Source organism: Dromaius novaehollandiae, chromosome 2, assembly GCF_036370855.1.
Source record: "Dromaius novaehollandiae isolate bDroNov1 chromosome 2, bDroNov1.hap1, whole genome shotgun sequence".
In the NCBI taxonomy this organism is placed as follows: Eukaryota; Metazoa; Chordata; class Aves; order Casuariiformes; family Dromaiidae; genus Dromaius; species Dromaius novaehollandiae.
In genome coordinates this window covers 65,209,839-65,230,133 of record NC_088099.1, presented here as the reverse complement: position 1 = coordinate 65,230,133, position 20,295 = coordinate 65,209,839, and the positions used below count along the sequence as shown (strand labels likewise).

General features: G+C 42.4%; 1 protein-coding gene across 1 annotated transcript; it reads left to right on the top strand.

Annotated features, from left to right (window-relative positions):
* The first annotated feature begins 15,324 nt into the window (after nucleotides 1-15,324).
* Nucleotides 15,325-17,342, top strand: LOC112984442 (uncharacterized). The gene is made up of 2 exons (XM_064505478.1): nucleotides 15,325-15,474; nucleotides 15,588-17,342. The coding sequence occupies exons 1-2, from the start codon at nucleotides 15,325-15,327 to the stop codon at nucleotides 17,340-17,342; spliced, it is 1,905 nt and encodes a 634-aa protein (XP_064361548.1).
* The last annotated feature ends 2,953 nt before the right edge of the window (nucleotides 17,343-20,295 follow it).

The window sequence follows — 20,295 nt, the reverse complement described above, 5'->3', positions numbered from 1 at the left end:
ATTACAGCGGCAGCTCCTCCTGGTTTCAGCCATCATGACAACTGTGCTAATACCTGCCCCTACAAATAGGATGACCTCTGATTTATTTACCCTGTTTCAAGTAGGGAAAAATAGATAGATGACCAAGGACCTTAGCAGGTAAAAAAAGAATTTTTTGAGATATCTTTTTACCATGTTTTGAAACATATAGTATATAAAAGAGTTTTGAAAAAGAAGAAGGGTATTGACACTAAATAAGCTTTACAAAATACATTCTTTTTCCAAATATAGTTGGCAAAATAGCCGTTGCTAGCATTAACTCTAACTTCATTCTGTTCTCTCTGATGGGCTGAGAAAGCCATGTTTATGTGGGGCAAGGTAATTCTCTCACCAGAGAGCTTCAATGTCAGGAAGAAGGAGCAGTGGAGAAGAGTGTGCTTTTCAGAATGGCTCCAATTTCCTCAGTGCTCACTTAGACTGCAATAGCTTGTGTTTGGCTACCGCGTATCTTCCAGAAAGTCTTCCAGTCTTCAATTCTTTCAGCATTTTGCTTCAGTGACTCTACTTTCTTGCTATTTATATGTGCTTTGCTATTATTTTGAATGTGCTATTCTTTAACTGGTCTCATCCTGAATTTCTCTGGAAAAAAAGCCCTTTAGAGAATGAAGGCTCCAGTGCCTCAGAAGCTGCTCATCAAAAATCCTTATTACAAACAAAAAAAAACAAGCAAAGGAAGTCCTTTTTTTTTATTTATTCACCAATAAAAAAGAAAAAACAGAGATGGTTGGGATGTCAGTACTTACTTAAAACTCAGTTTATAACAATTTAATTTTGAGTTCTGTAATTCAAAATTAAATATTCATCTCCATTTTCAAAACAGAAAAACCATTTCAAGAGCCTGTAAAACATTTTCAGTTACTATCCTCCCTCTTTCTAATTCTTTTTCTTCTGTGTTCTCTTCTGTCTTTGAATGTTTTTTGCTTTGTGAACTTGTAGTTCTAAAGTGAATTGTTTTTTATCAAGGTGTGTTCTGCTGTTCAACTCTCTCAGGCAATTCCAGAAACCTTGTAAACATATGCAGTTTCTTATATTTTGAGCAGTGACTATTCTCCTTTTTAAATTACTATAAGACCTAGTATTTTACGGGTTTTTTTTCATTGAAGATGTATGTGATAATACAGAAAAAAACTAACATGTTCCTTGAAATATTAGATGAGCACAAAAAAAGATGAAGAAAGGTTACGCTATGTCTGTAACAGGTTTCAGTGTGACCATGGCAGAAATTTTCTATCCAGTTTTGGAGTCTACAGTTGAAGAAGTTCAAGAGCCATGAAAATGCTTTACAAATTAGAAAATTTCTCTATCCTGTTGAATTCAAGTGGTCCATGTGTTAGATTAACATGGGAAAAAATAAGGAGTGAAAGGATGGCAGCCTAAATGGGAATAGAAATGTGATAACTCAAAGGGCTCTTCTGTCTAACAAATTTAAGAATATGAATAAGCAAGACCATGTCTAGTAGAGCTAGACAAACATTCAAATTGTAATTATTACTCTTAAATTAAACACTATTAAGATTGCAATGAATTCTTTCACTGTCTGTTTTTCCATCAGTATTGAAAGTTTTTACTAAAAGTTATACTCTGGTTCAAACAGTGATCTCTTTGGCTCTTTGTGGTACCTGTTCTTTAGAATACTCTTCTTTAAAATTATATCTGTGTCAGAAAGCCAAAACTGAAATGAAGCATGTAAGCTTGTTTTTTAAGAAAATATTTTTCAAGAGATTTCCAAATTCTTGATTTCCCTTCAGAACTGGAAAGAAAAATTGCTGCAACTTTGGAAATTTTTTGTGAAAACAAAATGTTCGTTCCCATCCATCTTATCAGACCTTCAAAAAAAATCTGCTTTAAAAATTGTATACTGAAGACATCTTAAAAATCTGATTTTTAAGACCTCATCACAGTGAAGCAGTCACCCATTATGTCTTCACAGAATTTAGCCTTCTCTCTTGGTTTCTGTTTAAAATATTTACTGATGTTCTTAGCCTATCAAAGAGTAATTTCAAGTATGCTTGAGCTATAACTGCACCTTTATAATACTGGATCTGTCTTCCTTAACAGATGTTCTTTTAATTCATTTGTGATATATCCACAGCAATATACAGTGTATTTTTAAGGCTTGATGGAGGGAAGCCAAATTTGAAGGCATAGGATTTTCTGTCTTGAATGCATTCAAATACTCTCCTATTGCATACACAATTTCAGTCTTTAGTTTCTATGGGGATTTTCCTTTCTTGGGGTGCTCTGTGCTGCACATTTCACCATGAAATGCTTGGTGCTTATCTTTTACTTTTGCTTCATAAGGACTAGAGAATGTTTTAGAAACTCTGCAGATTCTGTGGTCATCTACAGAAAAATTATCATACCCTTCTGCTAACCTCAGCTCTTTTCTCAGCTCTCTGGTTTATGCAGTAGGGCTCAGAGGCTTACTGCACATTTGTTCTCCATGCAGCTGTTACATCTCAGCAGCCTGTGGTGCTTCATGTTGAAATGGTTTCTCTCTGCTATAGTGAGAGTACAGGTGTACCCACTCACAACAATACCGGCCTAGATTCAGCTGAACTTTTGAATCTAATCAGATTCCCAGATCCAGATGCTCTTTGGAGAAAATTAACATTAGAGTGTGAATGTTTCAGCTTGGTTATATGGTCATTTCAAGTTCAATTTGTAAAAGGCATATATATATGTTAGGTAATACTCTAGTCTGTGTATATTATAGGCTCATTTTCCTGCTGATCCCTCTCTAGTTACCCACATGCTAAGCTCCATTTTCTTGCTTTTTCGGAGGTAGAATCTAACAGATGTCTGGGATTTGGGCACAACAGCTTCTCTCTATCAATGGCTTATTATCTGAGTAGAAAACTATGTCTTTTCCCTTTGAGGTTCTGTGAATGAGCTGATGGACAGGTCTTGAAGAAAGGTCTGCAGTCTGTGTGAGTGTGTTAGTAATGTTCTTTTTTATATATGTTTTATATTTGTTTTGGTTTGAGCACTCAGAACTACAGAAGATCTTGGAGTTTTATAGCTTAGCAGGAGGGCATAATTTTCTCAGCAAAGAGACCGTGGTAGAAACTGAAGTGATGTGTATAAGAGCCAACTGAGACAAAAGGAGGCCTGGGGATAAAGCACTTGACTTTTCTGGTGAGATTGGCAAGATTGTCTCCCTAAAGACAGACTATGTAACAGAAGAGTTCACATGCTCAGGGTCCTTTGCAACATGAAATGGAGGAGAAAAAGGCAGAAAATCCATTCCCTAGTTCTAAGACTGCTTGAGCAGGAGCACTGCGCTATGGGGCTCTAGTAACCGAGTAGGATCATTTGCCTTTGGTGCAAAACAGCAAGGAAAGAGATGGCTTTGCACCAGCTCCAAACCTTAAAGAATGAGGCCACTAAAAATAATAAAACTCACAAATATGGTCATGCTGAAGAAAAATGGTAGCCATCAAAATGGTACAGCTCTGCAGAAGATAAGGGGGGTGGGGGTATTGGGCAAACAAACTATAGGCAGATTATGGGAGACCATCTTACAAGGCAGCTAAGGAATTAATTTCCAGGTGGAGATTCACCAGAGGTTTCAATTTTTGTTTTGGTATATGCATTCATCTCTTTCTTACCTCCAGGATAGTGGGTTTGGGGACTCTCTCAAAGCAGAGTTGTTAGAGACCTGGCTCGGGAGAGAGGGGGGAATGTCCCCAGGAGACACCAGAGCTATAAGAAAATGGATAGAATTCCCCAGAGGAGAGATGGGGTAAAAAAATGGAGCTTAAATCCTCCCAGCAAAGTAGGAACCGGATGACTCAAGGAGAGGGGCTATTGCTTCATGTGATAACTGGGATTTCAGAAAGGTCACTGATGTGAGAAGAAAGTGCCTTTTTTTTTTTTGCACAGGTTCTCAAGATTTTTAGAACTATTTTCATTCCCAATGAAATATAAGATTCTGAAATTCTCCACCAAAATGAAACAACAAGGATCAGACAGCCAGAGACCTAAGAAAAAGAGGGGTTGCTGTTTTCTCCCCCTCCCCCACCATAATTACACCCGTGTCCTCATTGCAGGGACTTCCCCTGGATTATAGAGCTATGCTGTATGATCCACGAAATTTTAAATTGCTGGCTAACACTTTTCTTTGTATGTCATTTCTCTTATGCATATTGTGCACAATTAGTGCACTGCCTGTTTGTGTAAAGCTATACATACAGTCTGGCTCATCTCAAATTGCCGCTGTCTATAATGGCGGGTTTTGCCTTCAGTTTTCGGGATCAGCCCCTGTACTCTGCTAACAGTCTCTGAATTGTGTATATACTACCTTAAAAATGAGAGATGATAGATGGAAACAGCAAATGCTGTGTATCTTTATCCCTTTGAAATTCTTGGTTTTTATTTAGAACCTCTGTCTTTTTTTTCAGAATCCTTACACCCCAGTAAGCTGATGATCTAAAGATGGATATACGTAACACGGAAGTGCAAATCATTTCAATTAACATAAATGTTTTTTTTTCTTCTGCCTAAGAATATCACTGTTTTGAAAAACTGTCCTGATCACTTATTATCAAATAACATTTTGTATTTTAAAAGCTGCCAGAAAAATAAGCTATTCTAAATAAATAGTATATTGCAGAGATACCACTTTGCAAGCAGTCAAAGTAGAAAAGGGTTTTTTTTTTTTTTTTTTTTTTTTTTTTTGGTACTTAGTATTTGGTATCAGGATAACATTTGTTGAACAAGGAATTAAGTGTTTTCCAGGTAAAGCACTTTTGAGAGCTGTTGCAGATTATTTACAGCTCTTGCATACACCTTCATGTATTTATTATTACCAAAATGCAGTCAAGCAGTGACACCCAGTGGCTTCAAAATTCTCTCTCCATTTTCTATCAGGGAAATCTAATTTGTATCTCTTGATTTCAAAATCCAATGTCATTCGAAATGGATAAATAATTTCCTGTCGAAAAGGCAGATAGACTCTAGTAGCTCCATATAGTAATCTGGAGTTCCCTGCCTGAATAGCTGGCTCTAGGTGAAATGATTTGGCTTCTGCAGGTACGGAGCTACTCAACTCCATGCATTAAGAGGCTTGCTCAAGAAATCCATGAATGTATCCACTGCAACTAAGCATTTAAGTTAGCTTTTGAACAATCGAGGCCTTAAAATCTGTGCTTCAAGTCTTTCACCTGTCAAAGAATGGGAGTGAGGTTTTTAACCACTTCTAAAGCCTTGGAGATTCACAGATGAAAAATTGTATGTAGGTGCAAAATACTATTAATATTTATAATACCAGTAAAAATAAATGAGAAGTGGTATTAATACAGGAGATTAGGATGACAGCTTGACATTCTAAGAGTCGACTGGGACTTATACTGTAAACTAAGCCCAGAAATTCTGCCCAAAAAACAAGTTTTCCTATCAAACTTGATTGAACTAAAATTTCCACAGAGGCATACTTTGAAAATAAATTGTCTGCTTTACACAAGGAGAAAATATAAGAAGTCTTGTTTGCGTTTGCTGTATCTTGGAGATAAACAAACATGAGACCTCTCTTTTTTTTGAATCAATATCCTTGCTTTATCAAAACAAGAAAAACATTTCAGTTGCATTGTATTTATGACAGTAAGAACAAACTATCAGATCACCCAGCCTTTTAAAATCTGGTTGAATAGCAGTTCTCACATGGCCAATGATTTACAGCCTCTATGGACAAAGCGTGATGTTCTCTTATTAATACCTCGATCTTCTGTCCTCCATAAGGTGTAGTAGATTGAAATTATCCACCAACTGAATAAAGCTGGGATCACCTCTTCATTGAGAATATAGATAATGTATTACCAGTAGATGTTACCAAGTGGTTTAGAGAGGAGAGGGAAAAAAAAAAAAAAAGCTACAATACAATAAAAGCAAGCCAACACATGCTAGATAGGTCAGCAAGTGAAAAGTTAATGGGTCTGAGAAAAAACTAGTTTGAATGTTGCTGTTTCAGTCCTGCCCAAGGTGAGAGAAGCCCCTTTACTTCCACTTCTCACCTCTTACTCTGACTGCTCGGAGTCTAGTACTGGTCCTCTCATTTGAATGGTTTTTTTTTGTTTTTGTTGTTGTGGTGGTGGTTTGGGGTCCCCCCCCATTTAACATCCTGGTGTGCCTGTCCTTAAGACTCCCCCAACACAAAGAAAGACCTAACTTCCTGGAAATGTAGTGAAAGAGGTTTTGTCACTGCACTTTGAGGGGAAACCTACAATTCAGTGCAACTGAATTTCAATATGAATTTTCAAAACCTGAATTTCAAGACAGTCATGGAAAAAAAGGCACCACTGCCAAATATTAATGTGCCATTGGAAAGCTGAATTAATTGGTATTCAGGAACACCCTTCCGCAGGCAAATGATTTTTATACAAAGTTCAAATAGTTAGAAAAATACAAATTTTAGCTTCTTGATTCAAGAGAAATGAATCACCTGAGAAAGTCAGAATAAGCCCCTTAAAATATTAGACCCTTCCTTCTGCAAAACATTTACCGGAGTCCAGAGTGACTGATAAATAGGTACAAAGGACTGTCCTCTAACAAAATAAAAATAATGGAATGCCTAATACAGAAGCAGGTCCTAAAAAGGTATGAAAGATAGCCCAGACTATGGCCTATCTCCACACACACCAAAAAAAAAAAAAAAAAAAAAAAAAAATTGCAGATCTGACATATGAAGATGGAAGAAACAATTTCAAATTATATTGTATTCCTGGAGCACTCCACCTGAACACAAAACATATTGCATATTATTATTATGAAATTTCTCTAGTATGAATCATTCTTCCTGAGAAATAATTTTCCTGAAACCTGAGATCTTTTTCTGGCAAATTTTAGATTGTTCCTTAGACAGTCTCAAGAGTGAAGTCACCTTTATTAAAAAGATTAAAAATGGTATGAAGACAATATATTGGTATTTACCACTATTGGTATTTGCAGAATGCTTACTGTTCTGTTTGATGGTACAGTAAAAGCTTACCACAGTTCACCCAAGGATCTGCAGGGCTTTACATAAAATCATTCTGAATTATTGACCTCTGAATGAAGCTTCCCAGGAGTGCATACGAGAACACACAAAACTTCCGGCTATTGCAATACAAATCTATTCCTTAAGAAGAAGGGGCGGGGGGGGAAGGCAACAAAATCTTTACTGCTCTAATAATGTGTTAACATTTTGATTTCAAGGTCCTGGAATTTTTCTTGCATCTCTGTAAACCTCACTAAAGTCAATGTTATTTTTCCGAGCAATAATGTTGATTAAAGATAAATACATATTCATTTTTAACATATACTGACATCTTCAATTTCAGCCAGTATGCTAAGTCACGTGGTAGAAAGCAAATGTTATTTTTGTTTGCTGACCTGTGGATATGATCTCAGAGTAGCACTCAGCCTTTTAACAAAAGGACAGTAATTCTGGTTATTGCCAACATTTCAAGTGAGCATTGCTGCACCAGCATGTTCACACCCAGTCTCCTGCAGGACAGGCTCGCTGCTACGGGAACGGGCTGTGCCAACCGAGTTCCCGAGCTGGGAAATAGTCACCACTGACAGCTTACCTTTGCAGCGGCTTAATTTGAAAGCCTTCCCTAGACTGTCTCTTTTCATTCTGAAAAGACCCTTTCTGAATTTTGGGGGCCTGCTCTGCCAGAATTAGTGCCGTGCTGCTCAGCCTGCAGCACTCGTCCTGGCTCAGCTTTCGCTCTGGGTCAGGCCACCAGGCAGGCAGGTGTCAGTAGGCAAGGGACTGGTGTGGCTACAATGGCAAACTTCTCCCGCCCTGGCATTAAATTATGGCACACCTGGAAAAAAAACATACCAGAAGAAAGGTTGCTAGGGTGGCAGGGCATTATGCTTAGTATGAAAGACTTTCCGTATGAGTAACTAATGGTCCCGAGTTCATAAACTTTGTTTCAGGAGGTATGGTTAACTGGGTGTTTAAAATTAAGTACAAATGCTACAGTGTCTTCACCATAGTTTTCTGCATGAGGATCCTGTAACTCTTAAGGCTTTAGCAGCAAGTAAAGGGTCCAAAAAGTCTGAGGCATTTTAGGGTTGTCAGGGTTGGAGGGGAGGAAGGGGTTTTTCCATTTGTTTGTTTTCAAAGAGGCAGTTTGAATAGAATAAGGAAAGAAATCTTAGGAACTATAGTTCTGATTCAATATGCATCTACTTTTGTAGAATTTATGTTTTTATGCCACAAGTGAGATCTGAATTGCTCTTGAGGCTTTCTTTTTGTTTAAGCAGTGCATCGCTCATGTATACACACAACATTGGATTAGCTAGGTTTATAACAACTTTAAGTGTTTCTGAAAGGACTGTTATTCCTATTTAATAATTTGTACTCTCAACCTTAACTCCAACTTACTGAAATACTTTGTGTAGAAACTGTAAATGCCTACATATTTTTTCATATGAAATCAGTTTTCTGACTAGAACAGAAAAATAAGAAAAGAGGCTTAATAGGACACAGAGAGTAGGCAAAGAATCCAGGGAATAGAACAAGAGGAGCTCCTGGGACATCTGGTTAAAAATGTCAGACACCCTTTCAAGGAAAAGAAATTGAGATGGAATGAGAAATTAAATCTATCTCTTCATTTCAGCTTCCTAATGGTCTGTTAGATGTACAACACTTTGGTATTCATTTACTAAAGAGTAAATGATCAGGGTCTATTTTGAGTCTTAATCTTCCTCCTCCCTTGTTCCATATTAAGGTGCTTAATTAACCGTAGTGTAGATCATATAAGATTAATTAGATTCTTAGTCTCACCTACTATAAACTGATGTTTTTGTCAGGGATCCCAAAATAGTGGCAGAAAGCCAGTGAAATATTATGTGATTTTCTAGCCACCTGTGCAACCAACATTTCACTGCATCCAGCATGCTTTCACGTGGCCTTATTCAGTGACAAAGAATTTCAGACCTATCTAAACTATATGTCTATAAGCTTTAAAAAATATACATCATAAAACATTTGCCCTCCTAATCATACTATACCATCTAGCTACAATTTCAGTTCACATACTAGTAGGGCAATTTTACCTCCTGGTTCCTTATACTATTCTTTTATAACATGGTCCTTAGCAAGAAAGTTATGTTTCAGGTCTTGTTAGTCTAAAAGACATTAAAATAATACACAAAACCATATTTTGGTGAATGGGTCTTGTAACGGTTGTCTTGAACATGGTGGTAAAATCTAGGGAATAATGAGAATATACGTGATAAATGGTAACTGAACTACTGCTTAATGTAGAAAGCTGTAAATCTCTGCCTTCAGTAAAGTGGTTCTCATTAATAGACTTTCTGAATATTGTTCAAAAGGTTAGATTCTCATTTATAAGGCCTCTCCACATACCACTGTAAAAGAAGGAAAAAGTTAAATGAGCTCTCATTTAATTCTAGTTCAGGTCTATTCCTCCTGTTTGTGTCTGCAAAAGGTCATGAGGGACACCTGAACTCAGGAGATTCAGGCCAGTTCTAACATCTGCAGGCAGCTAAGTTATGCTTGCATGACTGTGCTGTTGACCTATAGGAAAAATGCAACCCTCCCAAGTATTTAAATATTTGCTTACATTACTGCTACTGAAATGAACAGCATTTGAAGACACAGGAATATTCAAGCACATTTGCAGTGTCTGCTTCTTTGGAATCCCAGTTTAGGGGATAATCTGTGTGAAAGAATAGTGGATTGAAACTGTCTAGAGATAGCTGCTTAGCACAACTTATATAAAACTTGCTTAGCATGAGTAGCTAAATTTGCTGAAGCCTTAGGCCGCACGTGGGAAAAATAACGAACCTTTACCTAGTTTAGTAAAAAATAGTGCCTCAGAGCTCATTCAGGCTGGGAAGATAAGGAAGCCACACACAGTCTGCGCTCCTGTGTCACCCACTCCGAAAGGGAAGACATCAAAACAATTGAAAAATAAGACCTTGGGAGACAACCGCCAGACCCAACAAAAACAGAGGTACAACCATCATCAGAGACCGCAAAAAACAAAAATAAGGAGAAAAACAGCTTACCTCAGAATGACGATGAGACCCAATGAGGAACAGGAGACCCCAAGACCAAAAAATTACTATTGATCTAACTACCGTGTGAGGGGTGGGAAATGTAAGTCGAAAAAATTATAATTGCCCAGGATTTGTTTATGTTAGGGTCCCTCTTTGGAGGCATCCAGCTCCAGCTGTAATTACGGCATGCACGTAATTAAAATTTAATTATTTAATTTGTTTTGATTTGGCTCTGAACTTTACTTGCGGGAACCTAGGGTAGAGCCCTGTTATGGTGGCCGACAAGCCTAATTTCCATAACAATCTGCAAATGACTTAGCAAACTGCAAAAAATATCTTTTGTAGAAAACCAGCACAAGGTTAGTTTCATGAAATCCTTCTGCCTCAATATTGCAAAAAAAAAAAAGAAAAAAGATGATTTAAAAAAAGATGGTAATGACACAATTTCAACAGATTCTATTTGGTTCCAGATTTCAGGTTCTGGAGCATTGTTCCAATGGCACACTAGTATTTATCAAGGCAAGCCAAAATGATCGAAAAAAATGTCGCATAGAGTCAAGGCCAATAACTACGTTACTAAATCAAAATGAACTATTTCAGAATTGAAATCTGTAGATTGTTTCAATTTGAGACTGTAACTATTTTCAGGTATTTAAAATCTGTTATTTTTCTGGAAAATAACAATATGGAAAAGTCATATTTATATATTTCCCTTTACACAATGGTTTAAGAATACTTACCTACACACAAGAATACATACATGAACACATACAGGAAAATATAGCTTCTCAAAAGATACATATTTATTGAAAATATTTTTTAATTAAAAGTGATCCTGCACTCTAAGAAGGATGGCTCTTATAGCCAATGGATCTTGTACCATTTATTGACTGTCATACAAGGAAAAGCGAGACATTTCCTTGTCTAGCTTAAGCTGACAGGCCAGTCCTGCCTCTTGGTAGCGCTCTCCTTCTTTTCCCTTGCACTAGCATATGTATTTGGGTAGCTGTAAACAAGACAAAGGAGTAAACTAATGTCATTATTCATGAATAATTATGACTATAATGTAAGGTATTTTTTCCAAGTCAGTATTGCAGAGGGTCAGCTCTTACTTCATAAGCAGAGCTGCCTTTCATTGCCACTGGTGCCTTCACCCATGGCTGTAAGGCCAGGGTTTCTGGGAGCTCTTGCTTCTGTCACTATCAACAGTTTGCAAAACTGTGAGCTGAAAAGGGTTCATCAGATATAGAATGTATAAAGAGAATTTGAACTGCACAAGAAAACCTGTGTTGGTTATATTTAAGAATAGTTTCAGCTTCCTTTCTCCTGGATGCTGAAGCTGGCATTGGTCCTGCCTGCAGACTCCAGTGCTCTGGAGAGCAGGCCCTTGGCTTTGAGATTGCCTGCAAATAAAGAAAAGGGCTCAGGCACACAAGACATACACTATCTGCATGAATGATCTCATGGAGGATGAAAAAAGGAGGCTAAACTGAAACACAGATAGCCTTTCAATGTTGCAGTCCAAGTATCTGTGCCAAAAAGAACTACCAGGAACTGGCTGAACATGCATATCTAAGCACCGCACCCCAGCAAGGAAGTCAGTGACGTGTTTGACTCTAGTCATGTTTGTAACTGCATGTGATCTTCAGAGACTGGAATCGCCCCATGTTTCTTAATGGAAAACTATTTATTTTTTTACTTTTCTTCCCCCGACAAATGACTCAAATGAGTCAGCAAAAGCATATTATGTCACCACAAAAGGGCAAAAGGTAGATTGTCTGATCATGGAGAAAATGGCAGGAGCTAGAGCATACAAAGAAATCACTCTCCTAATATGGGTGCTGTGTTAGATGAGAGCCAAGTTTAAGAGATGACACAGACACATCCCTCAACATACCACGGGGAATGCCATGGCCCTGGAAACACAGCATGCCCAACACTAGCAGATGAGGCCCATCTCCTGTCATCCAAAGGCAGCCTTAACAAAAGTTCCCCTCTAGGAAAGATGTCATGCATTGATCTAGACATACTGAACTTTCAGTTACTCTACCTCAAGTTCAGGTATCATATCTAAGTGCTTTCTCAGGTACCAACAGCACTCAGTTGTTGGAAAACACCCGTGACTTCCATTACAGCACCTGATGTAAGCAAAGAGGCTGCTGAAGATACCTCCCAAATCTTGTCAAGAAACTTCTCCTCTGGTGTCCCAGGCTGTTAGCAGAGGAGCTGCTGTGTGATTGCTAGTGATTAACACTGTTGTATACATTTCTTGTGAGGACAGATCCCCACAAGACATGTCTTACCAGCACAGCACTGAATCTCTGAACGCTGAATGGCAGCTACCCAATTGGTATGTAGCCACTTCACAGAAGTCAAGAATTCAAAGGAAGACCTGCTCTACCGAGCGGTCAGTAGAGTCAGTAGGGAAATCAGTAGACTAGCGATGCATGACTTGGAGTCAAGCTAGAAATATACATGCAAAACACATCCAAATCTTCTGCACACTTAGCTTCAGTTGAGTCAATAGGCAACTGCTTCCTTCACTTAACTTTAAGTTAATAAGGAATATTCCCCATGATCATTTGCAGCTCTGATCTAAGTGGTCCCTAACGTCTCATATGTATTTGAGAGGACCAGTGAAGAACCATCTGTCACAAAGGTGAACAGATTGCCTTGCTGAAGTGGGGAGAAGTAACAATCCCACCTGCAATACAGAGGAAGACCTTCATAGCCTTGGCGAAAACCCTACCTTCCAGGCCACAGAAGCCGCTAAGTCACCTGTGATACCTAGAGAACCCACTCCAGTGCAGCAGACTTCAGCAGTATCATAATTGTCTTGATACTGATTCAACTCTCCAACCAATAAACTCTGTACTGTGACTTCATATACAGTATTTTGGCAAATACACTATAGTATGTTTCTCTACAAACAGTACTATTTCCATGATAAAAGATGACAAGATGACAATTTTAACAAGATGACATTTCATTGTCAAATCTCCTACACAAGCTGTCTATGAATATATTACACTCTAGTCTTTCATGAGCTCACATTTCACTTGGCTGTTGATGAAAAATAGATCTGAAAAGCATAATTTTTCTTGCCCTTTTGTTACTGGTATTTGGGGGTGTGAAGTTGCAGGTCCCCCACAGAGTCCGCGTTGGTGGATACCAGATCATCATGGACGCTGAATCAATACAAGCAAGTGTATTCTGGGTGGCCCCAGTTGCTCAGTACTTTCAGTTTCAGGTCATTGATGAACTCAGAGCATTTGTTCTGAAATGGGAAGAAAGAAGCTGTGTTTCCCTCTCTATCATTTCATGATTTACACAGCGTAGAGTGACTGAGTCATTCAACAGCTTGCTTCATTCAGACTGTCCTGCAAGGACAGAAAAAAGCAGCTAGAAAAAGCTCAGCAAATGCATTCGCAAATTCTTCTCACTTGCTTTGAGGCATATGCTTCCACATTCAGAAACCCCAGTAGTATTAATATAATATGTCATTACCTTCACTAGCAAGTCACTGAAAGAGAAGGGCCTCACTGTCAATACTCTTTGCCAGTTACACAAAATCCTAAAAAAGCCAAGTATTTTTACTGTTTAACTAACATGCCAGTAGTATTGCGTACTATTGCATCTGATGTGGCCACTCACATGTAATTTGAATCAGGTCTGTCAAATTGATTTCAGCTTCAACTGTAGCAGTAGTGCTGCAGATAAGCAAAACAAAGCAAAACAAAGCAAGAAAGGAAGAAAGGCAGTTATCTTGACTTTCAGAGCTGCAGGGGCCAGATTTGCACATGCCGAAGGAGAGGTCTGTGTATGCCACTTCTGCAGGCAGCTCCTCCCAGCCAACTACACTTCTCCTCCTCCTCTCCTACAGTTGTCATGCCTCTTCTCCACAGTACCATCAGACAGAAAGTCTGAAAAGGATCTTCTGCAGCCATGTGAGTGAACTCTCCTGGGAAAATCTCTCCACAAGAGAGTGTGGTACACTGTGAATACTTAACTTCAATAGGGGAACTACTGATTTATTTCAGCTACACCTTCAATAGATGACAAGCATGAAGAAAAGGCAGATAGCTGTAGCTAGTGAACACACCTCGTGTGGTTATTAAATGTTTCTAACCTCCCTGTCAGAGAAGGAAGCCGATGTCACCATTTAGAGAAAGATAACTGAGGCTCACAAATCCCTACAGGAACAGCTGATAACAGAGGGGATGTGTAGAGAACCGGTACTAAATGCAGTTTTGTCTCAACATTGCCACCGCAGAGCCACTGCCACCGAGGCATGCCGGGCAACGCCATGCCTGCACCCCCAGGAGCCGTCCGTGAGGTAAACAACCCCATGCGCCTGCGCAGGGAAAAAAGGCGCAAAAAGGGGCAGAAGAAGGCTTCTAGGGGAACAGCACATCTGGCACGAACCGCACGTACACATTTGCGATCTGCGCATGACCAAGAGACCCCCCAGATGCCCCCAGCCCATTTCTGGAAGGTTCCGAGAGGGCGGACTGCGCATGACAGCTAATCTGCATGGGAAGTGAGGAAGCACCTCCCAGAGGCGGGGCAAGAACCTATAAAAACTGCAGACTGTGTGAATGGGGGGGGGGCTTGCTTGCGACGACTGGAGGTTTCAAATGGAGTCAGCGGAACATCATCAGACTCGGAGTGTTGGTTAGTTTCTTCTCTCCTTCCCAACTTTCCCAACTTTTTTCCCCTCTCCTTTGCTTTTCCCCACCTTTCCTCCCCACTTTGTGGAAAGTAAAGTTAAAAGGTTGTACGGTGTTTGACCGGTTTTAGCATCTTAATCTCGTCCTTGGGATCGTAACGAAACCCTCCCGATATTGGATCGGGACATCTAATTGGCGTCATGGACAGGATCCCTTGAGACAAGAATGTCGTACAACCTTATAGTCTGCTGAGCGACTGTGTGTGTGAACGAGACGTACGAACAAGTACGAAGCGACCGCGGACTTCCGATCCGCGGTTCCGCTCTCCCGTGAGGGAAGCGGCCAGAGATGAACGAAGTGTAAGAAAGAAGTGAATGTTGAGATCTTTTTGTTAGATACTAGTATACTAGTTTATGGTTTGGCCTCCTGAGGGCGTATAGGGGAAACTTGGATTTCAAGGTGTGACCCCCTCGGGATGACATCCCCTTTGTAGGACATTTTTGTAGTACCTTACGGTTTGTTCTCCCAGAAGCGTATAGGGGAAACTTGGACTCCTTTAAGGTTTTGCCCTCCTGGGACGAAATACCCTTTGTAGGATATGGCTGCCCAGAAGGCAGGCAGTTTTTGTGAGGAAATCGGGAAATTGTTTGATCTTTTGGAAGTACACCGTTCTCGTCCTTCGCTCCTGGGACCAGACTCGGCACGGGACCATTGGTTCCAGTTGCAAAGTGTAGTGGACCAAATAGCGGTCTTGCAAAAAGAAGCTAAGTTAAGAGAGGAAAAGGGAAAGCTACTGTTTGCGCCGTGGTAGGAGCGTGCCTAGCAGCTGCGGTGTAGGACAGGAAGCGGGCACCTTGTCAGGCGGAGGCTGTGGTTGCCTCGCTGCAAGTGGCGGTAACGCCACTGCAAGAACAATTACGGGAAATCAAGCGGGCGCAGGAGGAGGAGAGACAGCAAGGTCTGATAGTGAAAGAGGAGCTAAGAAACCAGCTCCTGAGGGAGGCAGACACCCTCGCTGAAACTGAAGGGCTGCTCGAGGAAAAAGGGGTACGCCAAATTTACCCCCAAAGGGACCTAAAAAGATTAAAGGGGGCCGGAGACGGCCCCCCCCATATGTGCCCACTAGTCAAAACGGAATATATATACGAGGACGACAGCCACAACTGCCCCCAGGTTGTTACCAAAGAAATCCCTTTCACAGCTACCGAATTGGCCAAGCTGCGAAAAGATTTTGCTAGAATGGCTAGGGAATCCGAAACTGAATACGTGTGGAGGGCATCCCCGTCGGGGGGGGGGAACGGAATCCTGTTAGTGGAAAAGGAGGCAGAGGGATATTGGGGCCCAGGCGTGTTCCTGATGACGGGCGATCGCCAAGCCCCGTGGTCCCTGGCTCAGAGGGCCGCATACTGGGCCTCGGGAGGGCTGAACCCTTTGGAAAGGCGGGATCCCCTAGCTATAACAGGTTCCGTCAATCAGTTGCTGGAAAGTATACAGAAGGCAGCTTGTCTGCAAATGATGTATGATCGGGAACTCAAGCCGAACCTGAGCTCTCCAGTGTTATTGCCGGTAGATCCCGAGCGGATGACGCCCCTAATACGGGGACTTCCTGATTCCCTGAAACCTATTGGGATTCATTTGCAAGGGAAAATCCAAAATGTGCCCCACAAGGAAAGGATTGCGGCTGCCCTGGAAGGGATGGTAACCCCCGAGCATCGGTGGCTGGGGGAAAAGGTGTGGACCTGGGGGGAGATAGGCCAGGAATTGATCAATTATGGGAGGAAATATGGGCCAGTCGGCCGGACTTACCAGAAGGTGGAAACTAGGGCCATGCGGGTGGCAGAGCCAGCAAACAAGCTGCTGGCATTTTCTGGGAGGAGCCTAGACTTGGCCAAAAAGGAAAGATCCCTGACCCGGCAGGAACTATGGAAATTGGGGCTGCAAAAAAGCATGCCCCGAGATTTGATGGACGGGCTCCCGACCAAAAAACTAGGGCTCCTGATACAGAGGTGGTCCAGTCAGGGATCTCTGCCCAGACCGAATCCACCTTCTGCGCCGGCGTTAAACGTAGGGGAGGAGTTCGAGGGTGATGAAAAGGGCAGCGGGAAACTAGATCCTCTGCCCCCTCAGGGTGAGGGGCGAGGCAGAGGGTGGATGTTTATAAGACAACTCACCTGCAATAACAAAGGAGATTTGTTAATCACCATAGCGGTGGGGCCGAAGAAAAGGCCCGTAACCTTTTTAATCGATACAGGGGCCCAAATTACCATGCTAAAATGGAGTGAGGCGGAACGGTGTGGCATCTCGGTCCCGTCCAAACACCTAATAGTTTTAAATGCTCTGGGGAAGACCCAAACTGTGCCCGTGACCCTGGTAACATTGTGGTTACCAGGGGAAGAGAGTCCTGTGGACACCATGGTGGCTGTGGGGCCTTTTCAAATGAACCTCTTAGGCATAGACGTCCTGAAGGGGAAACAGTGGCGGGATACCCAGGGAAATTCATGGTCTTTTGGTGTTCCTCAGGTCAGAAGACTAACTGGAGATTTTGGTGTGGCAGTGCGCTTGCTGCAAGTGGCGCCTCCCCTCCCGCCTTCCCAGCTGACTAATGTAAAACCCTAAAAACCTTTGGGAGTGAGAGAGGGTATTACCCCAGTATTGGAGGACCTGAAAAAACAGGGAGTTGTGATCCCGGCACAGTCCCCCTTCAATTCCCCTGTATGGCCAGTTCGAAACCAAACGGTAAGTGGAGACTAACTGCAGACTGTGGGTGATTAAATAACAATACAGGCCCATTGACGGCCGCTGTGCCAAACCTTGCTGAATTAATAGCGACTATCCAGGAGAAGTCCCACCCTGTGATGGCAACAATCAATGTCAAAGACATGCTTTTTATGGTCCCTTTGCAGCCTGAGGACCAAGAGCGTTTTGCCTTCACGGGAGAGGGACAGCAATACACGTTCACTCGATTACATCGGGGTACAAGCATTCCCCTATGCTAGCCCATCATGCGCTAGCACGAGAGCTCGAAACTGTCCCCCTACAGGCAGGAGTCAAAATTTATCAATACATAGACGACATGCTCGTGGGAGGGAGCCAGGTAGAGGATGTTGAGAAAATGCAGCGCGACATTATTGCTCACCTAGAGCAGATAGGACTGACAATTCCACCCAAAAAGATCTAAACTCCCTCCAGTGAAGTAAAATTTCTGGGAATCTGGTGGAGGAGGGGAACGACCTGCATTCCCCCATATACTCTGTCCTCGTTGGACTCAATTAAAATGCCGGAGTCCAAAAAGGATTTGCAACACGCTCTAGGGCTGCTTGTATTTTGGAGGAAGCACATTCCCGATTTTTCAATTATTGCCAGGCCATTATATGACTTACTACGAAAAAGGGATCACTGGGAGTGGACCTCGGTCCACGATGAGGCGTTGCGGCTGCTGGTTTTTGAGACGAATGCCTACCAAGCTTTCGGGCCAATCCACCCCACCGATCCTATCCAGATCAAATGGGGGTTTGCCCGGACCAGGCTCTCTATCCACCTGTGGCAGAACGGGCCAGAGGGGCCTACACGGCCCATCAGGTTTTATTCACGCAGCTTCAAAGATGCTGAAAAGCAGTACACCACATGGGAGAAGGGGCTGTTTGTAGTCAGCCTCGCTCTAAGGGAGGCTGAACAAACTATACGAAAGCAACCCGTAGTTCTACGAGGTCCATTTAAGGTGACCAAAGCGGTCCTGGCAGGGACCCCACCCCCCGACGGGGTGGCTCAGAAAGCCTCCGTACGAAAATGGTGCGCACAAATAGAGCACTATTGCAAAATTTTTTCCGTAATGGAAGGAACCGCTGAAGTGTTAAATATACAAGATGAGGCAGACTTGAATAAAGAAACCCCCCAACTTCCCCCTGTAATTCAAGTAGCTCCCCCATTTTCCAGTCAGATCCTAAATGCATGGTTCACAGATGCTTCTTCAAAGCAGGAAGGGAAAACCTGGAGATACCAGGCTGTGGCGCTCCAAGTGGGGACTAAGGAGCAGATCATTACAGAGGGAGAGGGCAGTGCGCAGGTGAGAGAGCTGGTTGCAGTGTGGAACGTATTCCAACACGAAAGCCAGGCTACTTCCCCTGTACACATCTACACGACCTCATATGCGGTGTTCAAAGGCTGCACGGAATGGCTTCCTTTTTGGGAGCAAGACGGCTGGGAGGTTAATAGAATACCAATCTGGCAAAAGGAGAGGTGGCGAGATATCCTTGCAATTGCAAGGTGGGGGGAATTTGCAGTGGCATGGGTGGCTTCCCACCAACAAGACAATACCCCGATGGGCCGGTGGAATGCTGAAGTAGACTAATTAGCTTGGTTAGCTCCGTTACAAAGTGCCCAGGTACAAGAAAACAGAGTACTTACTAGAGTGGCTACATGTAAAAAGGAGGCACTTGGGGATCAACGATCTCTTCTGTGAGGCACAAGCTCGGGGATGGCCAGTCACTAGAGAGACGTGCAAAACTTGCATATCTTCTTGTGAGCAATGCCGTGTCTGTTTGGACAGGCACCCCCTAGAAAACGAGCCCCTGCACCTCAGGGAAGGAAAAGGCTTGTGGGAGGCCTGGCAGGTTGACTACATCGGGCCTTTCCGAAAATTGGCAGGGAAATGTTATGTGCTGGTGGGAGTCGAAATAGTATCCGGACTTGCACAAGCCCAGGCCTGCACCAGGGCAACCAGGGAGGACACGGTGAGGGACCTCAAGGAATGGTTCAGAACCTTTCCCAAACCACAGGCTATTCAGTCTCATAATGGCTCGCATTTCACTGCAAAAATAGTCCAGGAGTGGGCAGCTCGGGAAGGAATTTTGTGGGTGTTCCGCACCCCGTACTACCCACAGGCGAATGGGGTTGTGGAGCGAACCAACGGGTTGCTCAAGCACTTTTTAAAACCGCACAAACCAGGATGGGCTGAGTGGGTGGGGGAGGCAGTGACCAGCGTCAATAGTAGCTGGGAGGCAAATGGATGCCCAAAAATTGCGGCATTTTGTCCACAAGCCCCAACAATCATACCTGCCTCCCAGAGCTCCGATCCCCCCGATATCCCATCCCATTCCCCCGGCCAACCTGTTTAGGTGGAGCTTCCCACCGTGGGAGCCGTACCACTCGTATTAGACACCCCAATAAATAAATATACTTGGAGAGCAAAAGATGCTAGTGGGAAAACCCACAAGATTCACACAAAATGGATTATCCCTTCCTTCTGACCCAAGGAGCGTGTTTGTTCTTATTTCCATTTTCAAGGGCGGCAATCTGACCAAGATGCACCTACTGCTCTGGACCGTCCTGATTCAAGGATGCATCCATGAAGGTGACGAACGACCACTCCCTCTACCTTCACCCCACCCATTTAATCCCTTCGAGAACAACGAATTCGTGTTGCTGGCGAAAGCAGTAAGCCAAACTTTCAATTTAAGCCACTGCTGGGTTTGCAGAGGACCACTAGGGTCATCAAGTTGGCCGTAGATGTCCACACCCCTCACCCCAGACCAAATCGTAAGCAATTATAGTGAAACCGCAGACAACACAT

Excerpts from the sequence above, each read along its gene's own strand:
- LOC112984442 (XM_064505478.1), top strand. The coding sequence starts at position 15,325 with ATGGCTGCCCAGAAGGCAGGCAGTTTTTGTGAGGAAATCGGGAAATTG. Across the intron at positions 15,475-15,587 it reads GTGTAGTGGACCAAATAGCG|GCGGAGGCTGTGGTTGCCTC; the intron begins GTCTTGCAAAAA and ends GCACCTTGTCAG.